This window comes from Brachycentrus maculatus, unplaced genomic scaffold, assembly GCF_059751285.1.
Source record: "Brachycentrus maculatus isolate JH-2025_06_01 unplaced genomic scaffold, ASM5975128v1 h1tg000364l, whole genome shotgun sequence".
NCBI lineage: Eukaryota > Metazoa > Arthropoda > Insecta > Trichoptera > Brachycentridae > Brachycentrus > Brachycentrus maculatus.
The window spans coordinates 225,909-251,690 of NW_028281113.1; the positions used below are offsets into that span (position 1 = coordinate 225,909).

At 31.9% G+C, this 25,782-nt stretch overlaps 1 protein-coding gene across 1 annotated transcript in view; it reads right to left on the reverse strand.

The window, feature by feature from the left end:
• Positions 1-6,963: 6,963 nt before the first annotated feature.
• Positions 6,964-25,782, reverse strand: part of rk (G-protein coupled receptor rickets) — a 30,289-nt gene continuing 11,470 nt past the window's right edge. The window contains exons 5-13 of the mRNA XM_088269816.1: positions 25,575-25,715; positions 23,503-23,568; positions 22,598-22,741; positions 20,458-20,529; positions 18,862-18,988; positions 17,608-17,788; positions 12,300-12,473; positions 9,822-10,016; positions 6,964-8,707 (exon numbers count right to left, since the gene is read on the reverse strand). Coding sequence (XP_088125942.1) covers positions 7,074-8,707; positions 9,822-10,016; positions 12,300-12,473; positions 17,608-17,788; positions 18,862-18,988; positions 20,458-20,529; positions 22,598-22,741; positions 23,503-23,568; positions 25,575-25,715 — 2,734 coding nt within the window. The 3' untranslated portion in view covers positions 6,964-7,073. The remainder of the gene's footprint in view (positions 8,708-9,821; positions 10,017-12,299; positions 12,474-17,607; positions 17,789-18,861; positions 18,989-20,457; positions 20,530-22,597; positions 22,742-23,502; positions 23,569-25,574; positions 25,716-25,782) is intronic.

A 25,782-nucleotide genomic window follows, 5' to 3' on the forward strand; every position in this document is an offset into this window, starting at 1 on the left:
TATAAATATTTTGTATGTAAAATTTGTAGCTGTACAGGAACATCACTTTGAATGCTTTATTTTATCAGCTTTGAGGTAAAACACAGAAAGTAATGTAGTTTTTGACTTATAAGTCAATACTGAGATCATACAAATATATATTTCACTCCATACAACAAAATCTCAGACATTCACACACAATGATGCGTGGTATTGTCATTGTTAAGACAATAAGGAATGAAGTTTACTTATTATAAATGTGGAGAAACATTTATATAAGTACCTACTTCAGTAGAGAAAAACAAACTGACAGTCATAAATGCAGTATTTTATCACTAAGCGCCGTTTCTTTTACTATAGTATTGGTTTACGCCACATACAATTTTTTAGACTTTTTTTCTAAATATAAAACAATTGTTAATTTTTCTTCATTCTATTGTATTTTTGATTTAATAATAAAAAAAATCATTGAAACAAACCTCTAAAAATGTATTTTTGTGCCATATCGAACAAAAGATATCAATATGTATGTCACTTTAATTTGATCCATATTACTATATGGACCAAAACAGAATTTGCAATTTTATAAAATATGTCATGCACGATTTCTTCCACATACTTTTAGAATAATGTTCTTAAGCCCTTTGACTGGAATATCGTAGATATGAAACAAACCAATATATAATTTTTGGAACAGTTCCAAATGGGGTGGACGTCATGTTTAAAAGTGTTTACCTTCAACCAGAAAAAAATCTCGTTCTTAAAAATATTAACAGTATAAACTTGGTGTGTTTTACCTCAAGCACTCAATATATAATGGTTATATAAAAATTTATACAAATATGTATTTATAAATTTACTTTTTTAGTATATGTAGACCTCTTATGCACTCGTAAATTTTATGGTGAGCAATCAAACAGTTAAAAATAATGTGATAATGTTTATTAATACATTCAATGCACATTAATAATTAAATTGCTTCAAATAAGATACCAGTGCGAAGGAGGCCGTATAAATTGTGTATAATATATAATATTTCTACTATTAATGACATATTTTTTCTTAAATTCAGGGTTGATTGAATGCCTTGATGTTTCAATCTCTATTCAGGGAGTATGAAAAAGTATACAGCTTGCAAAAATATTGTGTTTCTGTCACGTACCACATCACAGTTGTGTGATTTACTTTGAGTTTTTGTAATTTATTTTTGTGCTCGATGAAGTAATGTTTTACAATTATTCATGATTTTTTAGGTGCATAAGTATGGTAGTATAGTGAAAGAGTAAGCCTCTAAAATTTTGAGTAGTACTCCCTGTCTTACAATTAACATTTAATGCCCATATTAAATTAATTATTCAGTATAATGGCTTTATACATATCGCTCACTCCTTTCAAGAACGTCATAAATCAAAAAACTTGATTTTTCAGGAGAACGATTTTTAAGTTTAAAAATATAATGCAATGTATTAAAAATAAATATCAAGCCACTTATTAAACTTTTTACTGTGCAACAGATCTTTTGAGATGAAACCTGAAGGTTTTTTCTCCATTTGAAAAATATTTATTTTATTTTAAAAAAATAATTAAACAATACATTTTCTTCAAAATGCAAAAACAACACTTTCTGTCCTGTAGCGGGTAAATATTATGTTTAAAATATACCGCTTTTGCTGGGATATAGTACATTTTCTGAGTATTCCGAAAACATGCACAACTAAAATTGACAAATTTTGATTTATGACGTTCTTGAAAGGAGTGAGCGATATGCCTGTTCATGTGCGTATGTAGCACCGTCTGACTCCAACATGGTATAAAGAATAAACTAAAAAAATGCATTATTTTCTGAGTATTACAAAATAAAGATCCTGAAAGATATATATTGCATAATAACACCTCATTGCACATTCACAAATTCATCTCAAAGATGACCTCCATAATGAAGTCAAAATATCAGATATAAGGAAGGTCTTTGATGTGTGGCATGTGGCACTGTCTGGCTCACATAACTGCAAGAAGAACTAATGTTCTATATGTAAGAGAGGCTTTTGTAAATATATTTCTTTAGTACTTTGAATATGCTGTTGGAAGAGAAGGAGTCAACTGGGAGAAATGAATAATTTGTATTAAAAGTTAGGTCGGGGTCCAATAAGTAAGGACCAAGTCTGAAATGTTACTAGAGTCTTCATGCTGCACTTAACAATGCCCAAAAGGGTTTATGCTTTGACTAAGGCAGAGGAATTTAAAAAAAAAACAAGTCATTAATAGTACCTAAATATAGACCATGAAAATCTACAACCATTACCATTCTCCTACAATAAATATTTTCAAAATTCCATTCCTTTATACGACACAACACAACTTATCCGTTTCAGACTTAATTGACAAATCATTCCCTAATTTTTTCATATAAATCTATAGATATTACATATATGTTATATAGCAATATAAAAAGACTATAAATAGCAATATAAAAATAAGTAGGTACTTTTAACATATTTATAAAGTACCTACTTATTGTTCATTATTTCTGTATTAGTTGATGAAAGTTACTTTAAACATACGGTACATAGTAAGACTTACTAATAATTTTGTATTTTAACAATACTTTTACAAAATTATTTTTAAGAAATGCAATTTTGACATAATTAAAGAGGAATGTTTTTAAATAAAAACTATTTCTTAAGCTATTACAGAATTCATAATATTTTGAGTGTGTCCATATTTTTGGTCACAAATGCTGGATTTCCTCCAATTAGGAGTTATTTATATCAAGATTTTTGTGACAAAGATTTCTACTGTGATGTCACTGACCTTATGATTAACAATATTATTAAGGAAACTTGTATTGTATGTCACCTATGAAGTTCATTCTGGAATAAAAAGTTGAGTGTTGCCATTTGTGACATACTCCTTCATTCCAAGCTTCCAAAATTTGAAAAATGTGGTTGTCTATCATGGGTATGGTGACTAAAGTTACACAGTGTATAAAGTGACCATTTGAACCAGCCAATGATCGTAAGCTCTATAAATATTTAGTTCTTTATCTTACGGAGATACATCAACAAAAATCTTGATATAATCGAATTCATTATTTATTTTAATATAATAAATTAGCAGGACATATTGTAGAAAGTGTAACAAATGTATAGTTTTGGCAATTTAAACATAAAAAAGTGAGGAACAGAAAATGATATACCTGCATTGATACATCAGGTATATAGTAATGGATACATCAAAAGTTGATTCCATATTAACAACGTAGTGTAGATAACTTCAACATTACTTCTGGACTTTTATATTATGTTTTGATAACTTTTTTTTCTTTTTTCATTCACCCAGACCTTCCCCAGTTACGTCATCTTCATCTGTATCCCTTCAAATATCCAAGAATATGTTGTTTATCTCTGTAGTGTAGTTGCTAGCGCGTTTGGCTATCGTATTTGACCTCTCTGATTTGATTCCCAGAGATAAAAAAGATATTTGTGATTTTTCACGCAGAACTCAGTTAATATACTCACCGTTTATAGAATTAGCCAATTAATTAACGCACTTTTCTAGAATCCTTTTTTTTTACAATTATTTGAGAATATTGACATGAAATTAAAAGGTAACATTTACTGGTAGGTATATAGAAAAGAAACTTTAAAAAAAACCTTCAATAACTTCTGTAAAAATGTATAAAACATAATAAAAATAATGCATAGTATAATTTCATACACTTTTGATTTAAAATGTGAAAATATTTATTATTTATATTACAATTTATAGGAATATATTATAATACTAACTATTAATCATTGATCAATAAAATACAATTTACCTTCTTTGTAATTTTTCCTTATTTTTATACATTTCATATTCACTATTCAATAAAAAAGATTTGATTCCGTATAGATGAATTGAAATGTTTAATTGGTTGAACACTTAATTTGCATAAATGATGATATTGGCAACAAGCAATACCCATATCTGATTTTGATAGCTCTTTGACAAAGACTTCCATAGAATTAGTCATAACGTAGAAGGGGAATATGTTGTCTGTCAATATTCTATATTGCAAAGATTTCTATGGATTTTGCTACAAGTTAATTTTTATATTGTTTGATGATAAGGTTAGGTTAGGTTAGGCTTCCAAAATCACTAGCATCAAGTAGCTACAATATCTGACCAACTGTATTTGCTTTTATTGCATTTCAATATCCAAAATTTTCAGCGTCTTCATTTAAAAATGGCTTCCTCAACTGTGTGAAATTTCAGCAAAATTTATACAAATGCTATTTTTGTGTCTTCATATTTTTACAGCTGTTGTTTTTTCTCTAAAACGGTAATAATTTATCCTGTTTTAATTATTTTTGAAGCGATAATTATGTCAATTTAATCCAAATCCTTAAGCCCTCATCAGAACCCAAATGGTGCATGGAGCAACAAATTAATCAATGTGTTGTCAATTAGATCAGTATTATATAAAAGCAAGGTTATCAATGCTTTGCCATGTTTTTGATGGGATACTAATAATTTGTAAAGTAAATTACTGCTTGGATAAGTAAATGGGAGAGGAATAGAAAGTAATATAGGAAAGGAAAATGAGGATAGCAGCAATGTCTAAAGGACTCGGAGTTGCATACCCACATCCGTGCCAGCATGTGTAAGTTGTACACTGCTACATGTGCTAATCTTTAAGCACACAATAAATAATCTTGCCTTCATGTAATTATTGATAATGTTAATTTTTAGTATGTTCAATGCAATACCCTATGCATCATTATTATAATAGTGAGTATGGAGAAAGATAAGAAGAAGAAGATTTTTATGTAACGCAGGGCATTTTAAGAACATTCAAGAACATTTTTTTCAAAAAAATGACAGTTTTTCTTACATTCCTTGATTGCTGTGAAAAAAAAACAAATGAAAAAAACTGCATTACAATGTGAACTAAGAATTTTATCGCACCAAATTATTCTACTTAAAATATTAATCCTTTTATTGTCTTACAATGGACGGAAAATTAGACATCTTAAAAACGAAATAATACGGTACATAATGATGGCATCAACTAGGAAAAAGGAAATAATATTTATTTACGATTTGACAGACCAGCTGTATTCTTTTAAACACTAAACATTTCTTAATTTACTCCATATGTTAGGTGTTAGGCATGAATTTAAACATCTATCAATAATGTTGAATCTTCAGGAATGAAATTTAAAGAATGATTTTGATTTTTCTATTTGATACAAAGTAATATGTTACAAGATAGAGTGGAAGGTAAACACAGTATATGAAGGAGTATATCTTGTATTAAAAACTTGCAAGAGTGGTTCCACTATAGTTCATACTAAGTCACCTTTGAAAGCTGCTGCAAACTAAGTAAAAATTTCCATAAACTTTATAAAATAAAAAAAAACTTTGTTTAAAACACTTTTTATTGTTTTCAATCTCAACCAGTTTCGTCAAGAACCTTGTCATCCTCAGGGTTTATGTACTGATTCTAAAATATTGAAATACTCATAGTTAGGTTATAGTGAGGATGACAAGGTTCTTGTCGAAACCGGTTGGAAAAAGTATACCAATAAAAAGTGGTTAAAACAAAGTTGTTTTATTTTATAAAGTTTATAAAATGTGCCACAAAGTATCTGCGAAAAACATTCAAGAAAAAAATTCCATGTTTACCAACCTAATGAAAGGACAGGCACAATAATAAAAATATATCATCATAAAATTCTCTTTTATAAAAGAAAATTCATTATGACAATATGAAATATGCTGAGAAAATAACTGTCTGCTTCGGGATTTGACATTGGGATCGTTGGTGTTATCAGATACACTCAGACCTCGCTTTGCGTCATTACTGAATTAAGACTCATTTTCATTTGTCGTTGCTTTTTCGAATTTTGTTTTTTTTTAATGATTATTCCGAGAATCATTTTTAAATTTTCTAAATGGTAATTTCCCGTTTTGTAAATAAAATTTTTGTTTCAATTTCGAGGAATCTTTTGGAACCTATCAACGACGCAAAGTGAGGTCTTAGTGTACTCTATTCACTAAACTAAATAGGTCTCCATCTATTTGTGAGATGTATTTAGGATCTTTAGCACCCTCTATGATTGCCCGTACAAACCTTTTAAATACAAATATTATAGTTAAAATACAGAAATTTGACACAATGAATTTACTTTCAACAATATTTTTTGAGTAAATGTAGATATTTTGGACAAATTAAATATTTAAAAAATAGTTCGTCTGAACTAAAATAATTCTGCATAATATTTAGAGTGTGCCAAAATCTTTGTTCACAAATCTAGGTTTGTCTACTTAGGAGTAATTGTCATATTGATTTCTCGAAAATGATGAAGAGGAATATGGAAGTCTGGATATTTACAGGGTTTATGATCTGTCATGAATGACCCCTTCATTAAATCGAAGGATAAATGCATATTCTGAAATTAAAAATTAAACAGAAGAAATGATTCGCGTAATTATCTACAAGCATCAGATGGTAACTGGCGAGTTCAGTATTTATCTTTTGTAATGCAAATCAGTGGAAACATGCGAGCAGTGTTTGGGTTGGCGCGATATGACATATGCGCCGTTCATCAATACTGCTTGTTCAAAAGCAAAAAGTTATTTATAATTGTGTAATTTCAATAACTCCTTTTAGCATTTTCCCGAGGTTCAACATTATTCTTTAGATGTTTAAATTTAACATTTAACATACTGATTCCTTATAAACTAATAATTAAATATTGATAGTAACAAGCAAAATTAATGTGCAACCACTACTCATTGCAATTTGATGTAATTCATGATGGACTAACTACATATTTTTACAATTTTGTGTAACAAAAAGCAATTTGACACAGCGTCATTAATCTCCCAAAAAAATTTTCAGACATTGAAATTATGGGAATCGATATATAAAATGTTTGTGGTACATTGAGCGCTGGATTTTAACATTAAAGATACAGCTATATTAATTTTAAAATACATTATTGTTAGAGTATTATCAGATGTCCTTAAAGTATACATGACAAATTTGACACAAATATCATTTTGAATAATGAACACTATTTTTTTTTGTATCTTTTGATTAGTTTTCAAGTAGGATCACGATCCAGGCTTCGAGATTTTTCCGCATCTAATGGCAGTTCCCTTACTGGGTGTAGCGTTGTTAATGGAGAACCGGAATTCGCGTGTAGAACTGCGTATAACGTTTCGCTGCCCTTGTTATCTTTCGGGTCTTCTGATTTGGTTTCTTGAGGGTCAGGTTCACCCTGAGGACGTGACGGACTCGGCGGCTCTTCGTCAAGCTGCATGGAGGTTTCCGCTGCCGAAGGAATGGTGGTAAGAAACCGGACCGTTAGTCTACCCGGAGATCCAGGAGGCTCCCCGGTTTCATCTCTGATCGCGTGTTGTCTCGTCAGACGTGGCTTGGTGCGAGCCCTCGAAGGCTCGCTCGATCCGCTAGACCGAGACATCCTCCACGTGCTAGTGCTGGCCGTCGTGGCCGATCCGGAAGAGTCATTTCTGGAGCTGGACAGGTTCGAATCTTGCGAGGTCTTCCTCGTTACCAACCAAGAGGAAGTCCGGCGTTTTGGATCCAAGAGGCGTAAAGGTATCCCGCAGTGGTGGTTGTGTCTCCAAGAATCCGAGCGCGATGAGCTGAAGTTCTCGCTTGACGAAACCGAACTCGCTCTTTTATGTTGTTTCTGTTGTATTTCTGCAATTTGGTACGCATATTGATCTGATCGCGTGCGGTGATGCGGGTCGGGATTGCGATGCAGGCAGTTGAAGAAATTCCTAGCTTGGCCGATGAACCAGTTCTTAGATGGATTACTTCTGGCGTTTCTGTTTGCAGCTCCCGGTACCGCTCCTCCGCTTTCGCTCAGGAGCTTGGCGCTGCAGCTGCAAGCTGTAGGATGGTGTGGTTGATTTTCTCTCGAAGATCTGTCCACCAGGCTGTTAGTATTGGCCGGAGTTTGCCTGTTGCTGAAGTTAGAACTGTGCCTGCACCTACCGATGCCGCGGGTGACTCTGGACTCTTCGATCGCTTTGCAAATGAGAACACAATCTTTCTTAAACTGCTTTGTTAGGATGGCGTACAGAAAAGGGTTGCAGCAAGAATTTAACGGAAGGATAAATACCGTGAAAACTTTAGCTTGTTCTAAGGAAATCAACTGCAATCCAAAAGCAGCTGTGAGAGAAAAGAATGCGATCGGTGACCAGCATATAAAATCAGTAAATACCAAAAGAGCCATTCGTTTAGCGATTCTCGAATCGTTTGAATTCCAAGCTTGCGAGCCTCTTATGGCGCAATACATTTTTAAGTAGCACCCCATTAGGATGAGGAAAGCTACCCCGTTGATAAACATGAGAAAGACTACGTAGGCCAGACTGGCAGGGCCGTTGGTGGTTTCGAAAGGAAGGCAGACTGCAAATTTCCTGTAGTCTGAGATGCCAAAGAGGGGTAATACAGCCATGGAAAGAGAGAATGTCCAGCCTATGAGCATGATGTACCCAGCATGCTTGAGGGAGAGTCTCTTGTTCAGGTGCATGGCGTGTGTGATGGCGTAGTTCCTCTCCAAGGTGATGACGGCGAGTGTGAATACAGAAAGCTCCGAGCTCAGTACTCCGAGAAATCCAGCAAGTTGACATCCAGCCGACATCTGCCAGGGGATAGCGTACATTCTGAATTCTCCAAGCGTTGATGCATCGACTACAGCTAAAAAACCTGAAAAACATACATTTTAATAAAATATTCAAAATCTGTGCTTTGAGAAAAAGGAGTTTAGAAAAAAGATTCCTTTATTTCACATGTATAAATGCATGCAAGGCTGAGATAAGGATTATCGATAAAATTATGAAAGGTATGTTCAGATAGATGGTTTAGGCATGTGAATTGGCTGAATGAAAAAGGAACATTGAAGCTCAACCAATCACATACAGAAGCATCTAGGCTTTCTGACAGACGGTCTCTTGCAAAGCAATTTTATTTTATGAACTAAGTTGCGAAAATTATTTGAAAATGTGAATCAAATTTACTGAAGAAATAACAGTAAACAAATTTTGAAACGTTGGAAAAAGAGAATGAATAAGAGAGTATATATATGGGAAATGTGAATTCTAAAACAGAAGTTAAGAAAAAAGGACAGTTAAGAAAGAGTTAGTATGACCAATTAAATCAGTTTTTAAAATCTGCTTTTGTCATAAGTCTATGTGATAGTGTGACGATAGATGCAGATCATAAGTGGCCAACCTTTTCAGCAGCCAGGCAAGATTTTAGAAATGACATTTTACTTTATTTTTACATTTTTTTTTTTTTTTTTTTTATTTGTATTTTATTTATTTTATTTTATTTTATTATTTATTATTTATTATTTTTTTGCAGATACAACGAAAATGAGAATCAATGATTTTTATTAAATTAGAGCTGCCTAGCTCTTTTGTATTGCCTAATACAAAAATTATCAGAAAACTTCTCAGTTCTTCTGTTACTCTTCTCTTTTTGGTCCGACATCTTAACTACTTGACGCCATTATATGGGTCTTGAAATTGTTACGATAGTGAAATACTTCCATTTATGGGATATGATACGAACTACACACGGTGAAATTTACTTTTGATGGTTTAGTGTAAACTTAAAGAAAAAATATGTGAAATGCTCCGCGGGCTGCAAGTAGACACCCGGGGGGCCGCATGCGGCCTGCGGGCCGCGAGTTGGCCACCCTTGATGTAGATGAAGCTAGGAATTTACGTTAGGACAGACGAGTGTTGCATTCCAACCTCTCCTCCTAACCCTTGAATCAGCTTGACGGTTTTAGTAGAAGTTGGATATATAGCCTTACCAAGATAAACTCCCATGAAGAAGTCAGCAGCTGCCAGGTTGCATACGAGGAATCGAGGGACGTCCATCTTACTTCGACTGAAGATGAGGACAAAGACAACAGTCCCATTGCCAAGCATAGCAAGCAGGAACACCACCCACACTCCACAACGAAGGGTCCACCAGTCGAATAGATCTTCGCAAGGAAGAAATGGACCTGGAAAATGTAAGGAGTTTTAACAAAACTATGTCATGAGGTAAAATCAACATGTGTCTAACAAGTGTTTACTGAAAACTTAGATGAAGTCTTTATGTTTTATTGAAGCACAACAAGCAGTGCTCTAATTATTTACTTACTATTTATTCATTTATTGAACGGCTAATGCCTTTAACATAATACATATCGCTCACTCCTTTCAAGAACGTCATAAATCAAAAATTGACAATTTTCAGTTTTGCATGTTTTCGGAATGCCCAGAAAATGTACTATATCCTAGCAAAAGAGGCATATTTTTAATTTAATATTTACCCACTACAGGGCAGAAAGTGTTGTTTTTGCATTTTGAAAAAAAGGTATTGTTTTATTATTTTTATAAATATACTACATATTTTTCAAATGTCGAAAAAACCTTCTGGTTTTACCTAAAAAGATCTGTTACACAGTAAAAAGTTCAATAAGTGGCTTGATATTTATTTTTAATACATCGTACTATATTTTTAACTTTAAAAACGTTCTCCTGAAAAATCTTATATATACAGTATCTAATATCAAAATATACTAATAGAGAAACAAAAAGTCTTAAACATAAAATAATAATAAAATAACAAATAGAAAGCACTGGTAAATACATGTCACCTTCACACACTATCAGCGAGTAGCGAGAGAGAGTGAAACACAACGCTTAAATTTACTATCCATATTATTATAATATGGCGATGAAATGCCGAGAAAATACAGACTTCAAGGTGGATAACTATATATTAAATAAATCTATACTTTCAAAAGCATTGGCTAACATGTGAAGCCGCAGAATCACACCGCTTCTTGGCAGGGGTAGGCAGAGAGGCGCCACGCTACTCTATCTTTGCAAACTTTCTTTGCCTCATCCACATTCATGCATTTCCTCATACATACCAACCGATTATTTAGACTCCTGACTTGGCCACTTTCAAGTAATTTGAATACTTGATCATCCCAAGTTTTCCTGGGTCTTTCCTCTGCTTCAATTTTTCTTGAGAGTTAAATTTGATTGCAATTCTAGTACACCATAATTATAATTTAAGACCTTTATTAAATTACAGGTACACCTAATAAACATTGATTTATCACTTAATAAGGATTTTATTGATTGTTAAAAATCTTAGTTATAATACAATAAAAATACTACTTATTGTGAATAATGTCATTTGAAAGTTTGATCAAGTCAGGTTTGTATGTTGTTATTTTTTGCATGTTTCCAGGTTCTCATCAATTGCTCTTAATAAGGTTCATGCTTGAAAAAGATTGTTCACATGAATACGTAAAGTTTCTACTTTACGTATTCATGTGAATACGTAAAGTAGAAACCTTCCCACGGATATTTGTCGACCTATGATCTAAATAATACTTTATCATGTATGCAGCGCATTGTATAAAGGTTAGAATAATATCACAGGGCTTGTTTATGTATTGTCCAAGGTATAATATTGTCAATTTACAATGTACTTGTACAGTGGAACCTCTCATAACGAGTAATTTGCATAGCAAGCAAAAATAAATCTGATTAAGTTACTCCCTTAACGAGTGATATTTCGCATAAAGAGTTACATAGAAAGGGCAAGCGCCTTTTTACAACATTCTCTTGTGAGCCAGGACATCCGTGCCGTGACTAGAGGTGGATAACTACGATATTGAAGAGATTGTGAAAGTGCTTTGTCAAAAGCTGACCACCGAAGAGCTTATGGAGTTGCATCGTGTTCCACAACAAGAAATTATAGAGGAGAGCTTGTTAATAGAGGAGGAGGAAGTAGCAGAGCAACAATCTTTTAGCTTAATGAAGAAAGAGAAATGCTGAGAAAGCATGGGAAACTGAAAAATGGGTCATACATTAAGAAGCATCACCCATAAATGGAGGTGGCTATTCGTGCTACAAATTTATTCAATGGTAATGCTGTGACACATTTTCACCAAATTTTGAAGCGTCAGCAAAAAGAAATGTATTTAGACGGTTGTCTAGTTAAAAAGGATTGATTATTTGTCATAAATTCATATTTTTATGTAGGTTTTTTTTTTCAAATCTAACTTTTATTCCAAGTTTTTACACTCCTTAACAATTTATAAGTAATTATATTTTAATATACGTTAAAAAAATATATAAATATTGAGTATTCTTTCGGGGTGGAACGCATTATTGTATTTTACATTGATTTGTATGGGAAAAAATGTTTAGCTTAACGAGTAAGATGCTGAAACGAATTATACTCATTATAAGAGGTTCCACTGTATCTCTAATAATCTGACCTGGTAAAGGTAGACACTGAGCCTTGCGCTGTTGCTCTCCCGACTGCTGTCGCAGAACATCTTCCTCGAAGTATTCATCTGCATACGCCGGAAGGTTCCCCGGATATGTGAAATCTGATCCAAAGGATTCCCATAGTTCTCGCATTTGTGTACCAAACTTCTTGCTCAGGTTCTCTGGAAAATACATGAAATATTTTTTAAGATAACGTTCTTCATCTTCTTTGTATGTAGTATTTATTATGGAGGTCCTCACCAAAACGTTACGTTTCCATTTTAAATGATTTTAAGTAATCAGGAATTCTAGCTTGTAAAATTGTTACGTTTTGGTGCGATTTAATTATTTCATGTTGGTTTAACACAGGACTGATCACGTTTTGTCGCAACTTTAATTAAGATTTTGATAGAATTCATATAATGCATATAAAGGATTTTTTTGTGCAATATTAAAAATGTAACTTTTTGGTGACAACCTCCATAATTTATTTTTGTTATTATCAATGCTCCAGAACTGCATTTCACAGATGTTGAAATAAAGGGTTATAAAACTATCAATAATTTATACCTACATTTAAAAAAATCACAAGGCCAAAATACCAATATTTCTTAAAATATATAGTGACATGTGTTTTGGTGCATTCCACATTATTTTTAAATACCAAATACGCAACATTTTCAAACGGTATTTTGAAATAATGCGGAATGGATCAATCACGATGGATTTTAAGAGAAAAAGTGGTACCTATTCGGCTGTCCAAACTCAAAACACAGTAAGGGACATTTTTTGTAGTACCTACGTTTTTTTGCATTTTTGGACTAAGTAGATTCTACCTAGTCGAAAAATGCAAAAAAAACGTACTACAAAAAATTTCCCTTACTGTGTTTTAAGTTTGGACAGCCGTATTTATCAAGTTAACTTTTAATTTAAAATAGATAAATGGATAAAATAAGCCCTCCCATGTATAAAAATATATTTTCTCTATTAATACACAATAAAGTATTCTTACATGTAGAATTATTCAGTTGAATTTAGTTATTTATTATTATTAACATTTTGAGTGCGTCCAAATACTAGATTATCTCCAATTATAGTAGTAATTTACTTTTTTTTGACATCACATCATAGATGAAGAAGAATACGGAAGTCTGGGCATTTACGGAGCTTACGACCGTCATAGTGGTTGTCAATCAAGGGTGGAATTGGTGAATGTTACACGCGTGTAAAGTGATCACTTTACACTTGTCCGCCTCCGTAGTGTAATTTGTCCGTCTCCGTAGTGTAATGGTCAGCACGCTCGGCTACCGTTCTGGAGGTCCCGGGTTCGATTCCCAGGGGGGGTAAAATAAATAAGTGATTTTTTCACTGTCATATTTATTCAATATTACCCTGGACTGGTACCTGAAGCGGAGGGCTGATCACCTTTCCTTCATATGTAAACGATCAAGATAACACTGCGTTTATATGACGCAGTGCCCTATGCACCATTGGGGTGCGGATAAGGGTTTTATTATTATTTATTATAAAAGTGATCACTTAAACCAGCCTATGGCGGTCGTAAGCCTCGAAAATGCCCAGATTTCCATATTCTTCTTCATCTTTGATGAAATGTCAAAAAAATACTTTTGTTATTGTTAATTCTAACTATTAAAAAAATATACGTACATATAAGCTGTATGATACCCTAATAAAAAAATAACATATTACCACAAAGTGGCTGCTGAATCAATAATTTTTTTTTTTTTAATAGACGCTTGAATAATTTTGTATTCGTGTGATAGATAAATATCTAGAACAGCTGACACGGTATTGCAGTGTACTGAGGTCAAGAAAATAGGGGTGATTTCTGATTCAAACCCTTGACATTTTAGTTTTCCACAATTGAGCAGGAATAGACTGAGCTATAATTAGAAAAAGTACCCCTGCGTGTCCAGCTTACTGCATAGCTGATAAGCGAAATTTCAAAGTCGAATAATTATACTGGGGTTGCTGTTTGTCTAATGCATTGGTAGGTAGGTGCATGTTGATGACTTCACGAATGCATATGATCATGGATATGGCGAGAACTCCCAACCATTCTTCATATTACATTATATATAATATATAAAACCCTTATCCGCACCCAAATGGTGCATAGGGCACTGTCATATAAACGCAGTGTTATCTTGATCGTTTATACAAGAAGGAAAGGTGATCAGCCTTCCGCTTCAGGTACCAGTCCATGGTAATTTTGAATAAATATAACAGTGAAAAAAAATCACTAATATTTATTTTACCCCCCCTGTGAATCGAAACCGGAACCTCCAGAACGTTAGCCGAGCGTGCTGACCATTACACTATGGAGGCGGACAATATTACATTACACAAAGATAATTATAGACCTAGAGCCGCAATAATTAATTATAAACGAAAATACGCGACGACATGACATGAGAAAGATAGATTAATTTTCATTTATTTTACCTGGAAGTAAGAAAAAAAATAGTTGCGATTTATCGTAACATATTACGGCTGTCCAAATTTAAAACACAGTAAGGGACATTTTTTTTGTAGTGGTTTTTTTTTACATTTATGGACTAAGTAGACTCTACTTAGTCCAAAAATGCAAAAAAAAACTACTACATAAAATGTCCCTTACTGTGTTTTAAATTTGGACAGCCGATTAGGCCTTAAAGAACTTAAGAAATTATTAAAGAAATTTAATTGAAAATGATTTTCATATTATTTTTTGACATCACATCAAAGATGAAGAAGAATATGGAAATCTGGGCATTTACGGGGCTGACGACCGTCATAGGCTGGTTTAAGTGATCACTTTACACACGTGTAACATTCACCAATTCTACCCATTATTGACAAACACACTACTCAAATTCTTGGAAGTTCTATGTATATGAACCAATTTAGAAACCTTGTTCTTGAATCACTAGAACTTCACTAAAGACATCTATTGGTGAGATGTAAAGAAGCTTTTTACTAAGCAGAAACTCTTATTTTAGTATGTGAGGTCCGAATCCTGGATTATAATCACACACATGAGATACGCCAGAAAATAACATTTTCATTTTTATTATTTAACCTTATAATTCGGTTGTCAGCCCCGTAAATGCCCAGACTTCCATATTCTTCTTCATCTTTGATGAGATGTCAAAAAATAATATGAAAATAACTCCTGTAATTGGAGATAATCCAGATTTTGTGAACAAGTATTCGGACACACTCAAAATGTTGAAAATGATTTTCGCCACTAAGCAAGACTAATCATTTTTGGTTTTGGTTACACGGATAGCCGTATTTTAGTCCCAATTATCATAGTTCGTTTTATGAATGCTAATTAAAAGGATCTGAGAAAGAAGCTTACTAAAAAAATTGGAAGAGTATTTATTCCAGTCAATTGAAATACACTATTCCTAAATTTCTGAGTGCATTTTCCAAGATGACTGCACCGTGTCACTGAGCAAAAACTAAAAGTATTGTTATTTTCTGATACTGTAATTTATAATGTTTAAAAAAATATATATTACAAAAAATATTATCTTTTGACGTCTCATCAAAGATGAAGAAGAATATGGAAGTCTGGGCATTTACGGGGCTGACGACCGTCATAGGCTGGTTTAAGTGATCACTTTACACACGTGTAACATTCACCAATTCTACCCATTATTGACGACCACACTACTCAAATTCTTGGAAGTTCCGTAAATGCCCAGACTTCCATATTCTTCTTCATCTTTGATGAGATGTCAAAAGACAATATGAAAATAACTCCTTTAATTGGAGATAATCCAGATTTTGTGAACAAGTATTTGGACACACTCAAAATGTTGTACAAAAAATATATCACTATTACAGTAACTTTTTGGTCAAAAAATATATGAAAATTCATAGAATTTCAACACTGGATTGGCCCGAAAACAGTCCTCACCTGAAGCCTATCGAGAATTTGTGGCATAAAATGGCAATCGAAATAAATAAAATAAAGCCTTAGTCAAAGGAAAACATTAAAAACATCATCGGAAAAGTGTGATTTGAACATTTTTCCCAAGACTACATACAAAATTTGGTGAAATCCATGTCAAAACGTATTTAAGCAGTAATAAAAAAAGGAGGAACAACAAAGTAGGTACTGATATTGGTGGTTTTTGATAATTGTTAGTGTTATTTACCTATGTAATTTCATTTGAAATAAATATGTGGTTTTTTAAATTATATGATTTTGTCCGCCTCCGTAGTGTAATGGTCAGCACGCTCGGCTACCTTTCTGGAGGTCCCGGGTTCGATTACCAAGGGGGGTAAAATAAATATAAGTGATTTTTTCACTGTAATATTTATTTAATATTACCATGGACTGGTACCTGAAGCGGAGGGCTGATCACCTTTCCTTCATGTGTAAAAACGATCAAGATAACACTGCGTTTATATGATGCAGTGCCCTATGCACCATTCGGGAGCGGATAAGGGTTTTATTATTATTATTATTAATATATTTCAACTGTTACTCCATAATTATCAATATTTTTTTTTGAATCCTTTAGACCTTAGACTAAAACATGTCAAAATACAAATCACTATTGCGGTTTCAACGTATGGGGTCCATACAAACAATAATATGACTGTAACATCAAAACTTGACGTGGTACAAGCTTGTCACCATAAAGAATTTGAATAAGAACGATTAACTTAGTCCAAATCAGGCATGAAATTTTCAGTTACAAAATCATTGTTTGCCAGTGTTATCAAATAAAAAAGCACGTATATAAGAGTAATATCTAGTTACTTCAATATCGATGAAACAGCTCGCTTTAGACGTCGCAAGTAATTGGACGGGTAGTCTAACAAACATCAAAACATTACAAAGCAGTTTTCATAGGAGTACAATTTTGAAGCTGTTTTTAGTAGCAATTATTATTATTTTTAATTTTGTGCGAAAAAATAGAAAAAACAACCAATTAACTATAAAATTATAAAAATGTTACAGTTAATTTGTAAACTATAAAAAGACAAAAAAATTATGGTCACTAAATTATGATTTATGTATGTATTAATTTTAAATCAAACACAGATTTTTTGAGTCTACTAAGTTGTATTTTACTAACAAAAACACATAAAAAAAATATTGTGACAACTGTATCGCCTTGTTAGGGCATTATCATTCGTTTGATAATGCTTTAGATAAAATGGAGTTCTACAAATTAAACGCCAAATCAATAAATAAACTAAATCATGACCCTCGTATAGAGGCTCATTTTTTTAATTTACCCTCTTACTAAATTAAAAACTAATATCGACCATAAAGCTGATTTTTAAAATTACCATATTGCGGCCACATGTCAGTCAGGTTGCCAGTCCAGAGGCTGGTGTCGAAGTCTGTATCGGAAGGGAAGATGACCTCTTCCCTGAGGGGCGGAGTCGGGATGCCATTTCCGGTTCCGGTAGACCCCTCCACAAGCGGCATGAACGCGCAGCAATGGTAGGCGTAAGAGAGAACTAGAGTCTGGAAACGGAAGAAAATTAACTTGAAGAAACTATTTTTTTAAATTTTAATTTATTTTTATTTTTTATTTGTTTACATTTATTTAAATCACAATTTATACATATGTAGAACTTCTTTTTGTTTGCAGAGACCCATTGCCAAGTGTCTTGTCGGTGGAGTTCTTTTTTAATATATTTTTTATTGTTTTTAACGATTTTAACCTAATATAGACACAAAAAAGAGAAAAAATTATGAATGTAAACATTTTACAATTTTCATAAAATCAACTCTTGATCATTTACCCATTCCTTTATTTTGCCTTTAGGAAATTAAATCAGCAAAAAAAAATATTGATCAGCTAAGCAAATTAAGAGCATTCGCATAAATATGCCACCATCTACATCCGCTCTTCCACCAATAGTTAGATGATCTTTGATAATAGAAACAGTGAGAGATGATCTCTATAAAAAACTAAAAACGCATTTAATTAATAAATCATTTTTACAATTTCCCTTTCCCCAATGAAATCACCCTTGATGTAGTTTTTTTTTACAAAAATGGCCCTTATTTATTAACAGGTAGCTCTTTAAAACTTGGCAAATAAATAAATAAAGTTCATTATTATTATTATTATTCAACTTTTAGTGCATGTTGGTCTTCAGGTCGAAAAAAAAAGTGTTTTATTCTTCTTCAGAAATTCATTAAAATATAACACACACACACATCACTCTGTTCACATATTTTTATATATTTTACCTCTATTTTTTTATTGATACTTTGATTATTAAAAAAAATAGAGGTAAAATAACTGTGAACAGAGATACAAGTATTCGTATATACATCTTTTGTGTCTTGTCGGTAGAGTTTTTTTTTACATCAATGCTCGAAATTATGAACTGAAGAATTATGCTTTCATATTTTTTGTTCACTCTTGGGCCCATCAACCCTTGATTGTGGTTGAATTGGGTATCGTAGTCGTGCACTAGAGGATTTTTATACTTTTTACTAGTATAGTACTTTAAATAGAGATCTAAATCAAAACGTTCTTGTTTTTGAGTGATGATTTTTTGTGATTAATTATAACAACTGCATACCTGAACTCTTGGAAAGATCTCCGGTTGGTGAAACTCTTTGAGGAACGGGTTGTTGAAGGTCTTCAGATGAAGAAGGCGCTGGAGACCACTCGGTGGAAGATGAGGGAAAACATTGTTTCCCAAATTTCTTAAATGAACGTAGTTTTAGTTTTAGTAGAATTATTACAATAATTTATTGAATTTTTTCCGCAGATACTTTGTGGCACATTTTATAAACTTTATAAAATTAATTAACTTTGTTTTCACCACTTTTTTATTAATATAACTTAACCTACCGGTTTCCACAAGAACCTTGTCATCATCAGGGTTTATCTTAATTCAAAAACATTAAAACACTCTCACCAAAAACTTCCACATACTCCTAAATTATTAAATTTAGGATTTACGGAGTGTGTGGAAGTTTTTGGTGAGAGTATTTTAATGTTTTTGAATTAAAATAAACCTTGATGATAACAAGGCTCTTGTCGAAACCGGTAGGTTAAATTGTTCTAACGAAAAAAAATGGTGAAAACAAATTTAATTAATTTTGTAAAGTTTATTACAATAATTTTTAAACTATCCCTGATGTTTTTTGGTCATAAATTGTGTCACAGTTTAAAACCTAAAAAACTAAATAAACCACCGCGCTGCTTCTCTGAATGGGAACGCAGAGAGAATAGAACGCCACACCAATCTATCTTCGGAAACAATCTTTGCCTCTTCCAAATTCATGCATCACCTCATACGTACCCGTCGATTATTGCAACTTCTTATCTGACCACTATCAAGTAATTCTTCGGTCTTACTCTGTTTCTATTTGTAATTAAATTCGCCACTTAAATTTGTTAAACTATTATTTTTTCACTTATATTTATTTTATTCAACATGATTAAACCATCTCAAAACACCTTTCTCAATTTTATTGATAATACTTATGTCACAACATACTTCGCAAATTTCTAAGTATCAAACATCTCAAATTTCTCCTCAATTTTCTCAATTTTATTGATAATGCTTATGTCACAACATACTTCGCAAATTTCTAAGTATCAAACATCTCAAATTTCTCCTCAATTTTATTGATAATGCTTATGTCACAACATACTTCGCAAATTTCTAAGTATCAAACATCTCAAATTTCTCCTCAATTTTCTCAATTTTATTGATAATGCTTATGTCACAACATACTTCGCAAATTTCTAAGTATCAAACATCTCAAATTTCTTCTCAATTTTCTCAATTTTATTGATAATGCTTATGTCACAACATACTTCGCAAATTTCTAAGTATCAAACATCTCAAATTTCTTCTCAATTTTCTCAATTTTATTGATAATGCTTATGTCACAACATACTTCGCAAATTTCTAAGTATCAAACATCTCAAATTTCTTCTCAATTTTCTCAATTTTATTGATAATGCTTATGTCACAACATACTTCGCAAATTTCTAAGTATCAAACATCTCAAATTTCTCCTCAATTTTCTCAATTTTATTGATAATGCTAATGTCACAACATACTTCCCAAATTTCTTAGTATTGAACATCTCGAATTTCTCAACTGCTGACGCCATAGTTCCAAATCTATGAAATAAATCTATAAATGATAATAACTTACAAATCCTCTATTTTTGATATTGGCAGAAATGCGTCCGGATGGATTATTGCTATCTTGTTGTCTTCCATATTCCTGTAAAAATATACATCAGTAAAATTAAAATACATTTAAATACTAGTAATTACTCGTAAGTTACAATAGGCTGCAGCTGTTCTTGCATTTAGTAAGTAAGCAAGATGAGCAAGAAGGCTACCATTCTGGAGGTTTCGGGTTCAATTCCCAAGAGGGTCAAAATAAATATAAGTGATTTTTCAGTCTAATATTTATTTAATATGACCCTGGACTGGTACCTGAAGCGGAAGGCTAATCACCTTTCCGTCGTGTATTTAACGATCAAGATAACACTGCTTCTATACGATGCAGTGCCCTATGCACCATTGGGGTGCGGATAAGGGTTAGAAGAAGCTCTTGATATCTGTGACGTATTTTTCATACCTTACCTAGGTAATAAGCAGGTATAAAGAAGGTACTTCATAAGTACCTTCTTTATGCTACTACCCTACCTGCAAATAAACTTCTTAAAAGAGAGGTTTGAGAGTTATTCTGTGTTTTTTTTATATACACACTCAATAATCACTTCCATTCCATTAATTTCGAAGCAAACAGCTTCTTCATTAAAATAAAGTATTAATTTGTCTTGAGGAAGAAGCCGTTTGCTTCGAAACCAGCCGAAATTATAACTGAGTTGTTCGTGGCGGACAGAATGCTTCTTGACAGCTGCTCTCAGTTAGCATTTTCGATACATTGCAATGCATTGTCATTTCATAGATTTTTAATATTTGTATTAATATTTATTTAATTTTGTAAGATTCATATTATTTCATGTACCTACTAGAAATGCCAGCTATCTTATTTTTTTTCTTTTCCATTTCATTAGACTGAGATCAACGCGTGGCCGGGTACAGTTCGTAAATAAATAAATAAAATGTTTAAGAATAGGTTACATCCTCCTAAATATTATTTGATGAATTTTAATTTTTTTTATGATTTAGTCTAAAAATGCAGTTCGTGTCCAAGTCATATATGAATTTCGTCCGTACGAAATGAACGGAATAAATACGTTCTCTATTACTGAATCGGATATACGGACGTGATGTATCGTTCCGGTAACCGAGGACCGGATATGGAACCGGAAGGGACCAAGATGGCCTTATTGTGAGCATAACACTTCGGGTGTGACGTTTAGCGTAATATGAAGGAGGCAATATGCTAGGACAAAGATTTATAGAGTCGAACGCAAGTGGATATATTCTTAGTATACATATAAATATATATATATATATATACATATATATATATATATATATATATATATATATATATATATATATATATATATATATATATATATATATATATATATATATATATATATATATATATATATATATATATATATATATATATATATATATATATATATATATATATATATATATATATATATATATATATATATATATATATATATATATATAACAACATATTTATAAAAAATATAAATTATCACTTCACGACGAGTGTCTTAAGACGATAAATACAATTTTGTATTGTTTATTTATTTATTTAAATATTTAAACTTCATGTACAGAAAATAAATAAGCACATTGGCGGGCTTATTGATCAAAAAGTTTGATACCATATAAAGCTCCTTGCAATCAGAGGGTAGATAGTAGTTATATGAACATTTAAAAAAATCTTAAATTTTAAATAACATTTCAAAAAACATAAATTACAAAGATGATAATAAGGAGGGCAAAAGAAAAAGGGAGTTTAGGGAAAAACTAAGGGAGGAGGTTTGATGGACAGTTAGGATTCTAATGATAAATATTAATGTCTAAAACGTTTCTTAAAAGTTATTTGAGAAGGTGCATTTTTTACAAGGAGAGGTAATTCATTCCATAGTCTGGCCGCTTGGAATTACTGAAGAATGATGTGTTATGGCGAGGAATGGAAAGCGTTCTTTCTTAGGAAAAACTAAGTGATAGACCATGATCTGAGAGGCATATAAAATTTTACATCTAAACACGGTGTCTTAAAAAAAATATTTACTTTAAACCCATTTTTATTTAACGGACTTTCGGCTTTAATGGATTCTCCCTCCCCCTAATTTGTATTCTAATTAGATGAGAGTACTTACAAGACTTGCAATCTGTGGAGACCTTGGAACGCTTCCCTCGGGATAGCCTGTATGGAGTTATGAGGAAGCAGCAAGTCGTGAAGTTGGCCCAGAGACTTGAACGGTTGACCGTCAATCGAGCTTATACTGTTTGAAGTCAAATCCCTGAAAATCGTAGTAAAATATTATAATCAATTTTTTTATTATTTGATTTGGCATTAACTTTGTAGAATTACATGTTGACTTTAAAAAAATAAACACTTGTATTATATACCACTAATTGCGTTTTATTTCACACAACATGTTTTCATCGACAGGTGATCACGAAGACTTGTTTTTGAGGTCAGCTGTCCTTGAAAACATCTATAGTTATCGAAACTAGTCGTTTGTAATAAAATTCAATAAGAGGTGTTTAATTTTTGATGATAATTAATTTTTGAAAAACGTTAATTTTTTTCTGAAATAAAATGCAAACAAAGTCATTGTTGAAATTCTTTAAATATATTATTTTGGATAAGTTTAAATATAAAATACAAAAAAAAAATCAAAATGCTATGTTTCTATATTCTTTATCAAAATGCTATGTTTCTATATAATAACTTTATCGACATTGCTGCAGATGAAAAGTCCAAAAATTTCCTTTTTAATATTTAATATAAAAAAAACAATAATATGACGTAGATTGCTTAGTTAAAAAGTCAGATTTTTAATATGATGAAGAAAATTAATTAAAATATGCATATTACTCAAAACAATCATATTTTAAATGAAGGATGAATAAAATATCATAAAAACACATGTGTACTAAAAGTAATAAGGAAAATACTCGTATGACAAATTAACTACTTCGTGGTTGAGTTTAATATCAAGCATTACAAATTTAAGAATATGTACCAAAAGTTATTTAACGGTATGTTTCTACTTACAATACACGAAGGTCTCTGCAGTGGGTGAGTTCGGGTATTTTTGTTAGTCGGTTGGATTTCAAATCTCTGAAAAAAAAACACGAATTGACATATGTACTTAAATAAAAAAAATACATAAAAAAAATACGACAACTAAATTTTTTTTCAGAACTTACTTAAATTAAATTACTTACAAATGGAAATAGTAAAATTAGTAATATGCACTTTCACCTCCCCTGGGAATCGAACCCGGGACTTCCAGCATTGAAATCGTTTTTTATTTCTTATTTTACTATCTCTTCTTACATGTCTTTTCAAAATAATTACAAAAGAATAATATTTCAATAAAAAAATATATAGGAAAATAATAACGAAGTATTTTGTTTATTAGAGACAAAGTCATTCGCAAACGACTGAGGCTTATAAAAAAAATATATATATGTCACATTAATAATCAACGTCGATTTTCCCTCTACAAAGAAACGTGCATAATTTGTTCCATTTTTTTAACAGACGCCTTTCTCACCCCCATTTCCGCGAGAATTTTCCTCTTAATTTACCCTGTAATTAATTTGTCTGTCGGTCCGATGTTTCCAGCGCTAGCGCATAGTTCCGAGATACAATCCACCCTCAGTGCACTCCATTTGTCTGGCCGGGGATTGAACCCATATCCCGCTTGACAGATTGCGAAGGGCCGCGTCGGCTGATAACTCCTTGACCGTGTCGAGGATTTAAGGCAATGCGTTTTTTTATTAATTTATTTTCCTAGTCTTACATACTTGTAAACGGTGCACTGTGTTTAAAAAAATAACGGTAATATTTAGACATTTTCCAACTGAAAAATTCTTGTGAAATTTACTGAATAATAATTTACACTTTTTTATTTTTTATTTAAATAATGTATATAATTGTATATTTTTTAAATAACGCAGTGAGAGGATGTTTCTGCCAGTGTCAAGTCTTATTTATATTAACAACCAAAAAAAATAAAATAAAAATAACAGTTACAATTTTTTTATTGTTTAAATCGTTTTATCATTTTTGAAATCATGACCGCAATTCTAAAATTAGGTTCAGAAAGAAGGGTGGATAGTTATAACATTTTGACAAATACTTGTTCACAAAATCTGGGTTTTCTACAATTTTCATCTCACCAATGGATGTCTCTAGTGAAGTTCTAGTGATTCAAGAACAATGTTTGAAAATTGGTTCATATATATAGAACTTCCAAGAATTTGAGTAGTATGGTTGTCAATAATGGGTAGAATTGGTAAATGTTACATGTCGCGCACTCCTTTCAAGAACGTCATAAATCAAAAATCGTCAATTTTCAGTTGTGCATGTTTTCGTAATGCCCAGAAAATGTACTATATCCCAGCAAAAGCGGCATATTTTAAACTTAATATTTACCCGCTATAGGGCAGAAAGTGTTGTTTTTGCATTTTGAAAAAAAGGTATTGTTTTATTATTTTTATAAATATACTACATATTTTTCAAATGTCGAAAAAACCTTCTGGTTTTACCTAAAAAGATCTGTTTCACAGTAAAAAGTTCAATAAGTGGCTTGATATTTATTTTTAATACAATGTATTATATTTTTAAACATTAAAAACGTTCTCCTGAATTTTTTTTTTGATTTATGACGTTCTTGAAAGGAGTGAGCGATATATATACAGTATCTAATATCAAAATACACTAATAGAGAAACAAAAAGTCTTAAACATTAAATAACAAATAGTAAGGACTGCTAAATTTTGAAGAAAAGGTTTTTTTTGTTGATATTATAAATATTTTTCAAATGTAGAAAAAACCTTCAAGTTTTACCTAAAAAGATATTTTGCATAGTAAAAAGTTCAATAAGTGGCTTGATATCTATTTTTAATACATTATATTATATTTTCAAACTTTTAAAACGTTCTCCTGAAAAATCGAGTTTTTTGGTTTATGACGTTCTTGAAAGGAGTGAGCGATGTATGTAAAGTGATCACTTAAACCAGCCTATAACGGTCATCAGCCCCGTAATGCCCAGACTTCCATATTCTTCTTCATCTTTGATGAGATGTCAAAAATTATATGAATAATATAACACTCACAATGTTTTCAGCTTTGGACAGGTTTTACAGAGGGTCTGAGGAACTGCTTCTAAAGATGCCCTGTCCAGTCGCAAGGTTTCCAGGGCTCCTGTGCCATTGAGACTCGGGAAGATAGTCAAATCCCGGGCATCCGATAACGTCCTGGAAAAAGTATTCAATGAAACAGTAAAAAAAAGACATGAAGTCGACCGATTATATAAAATCATGG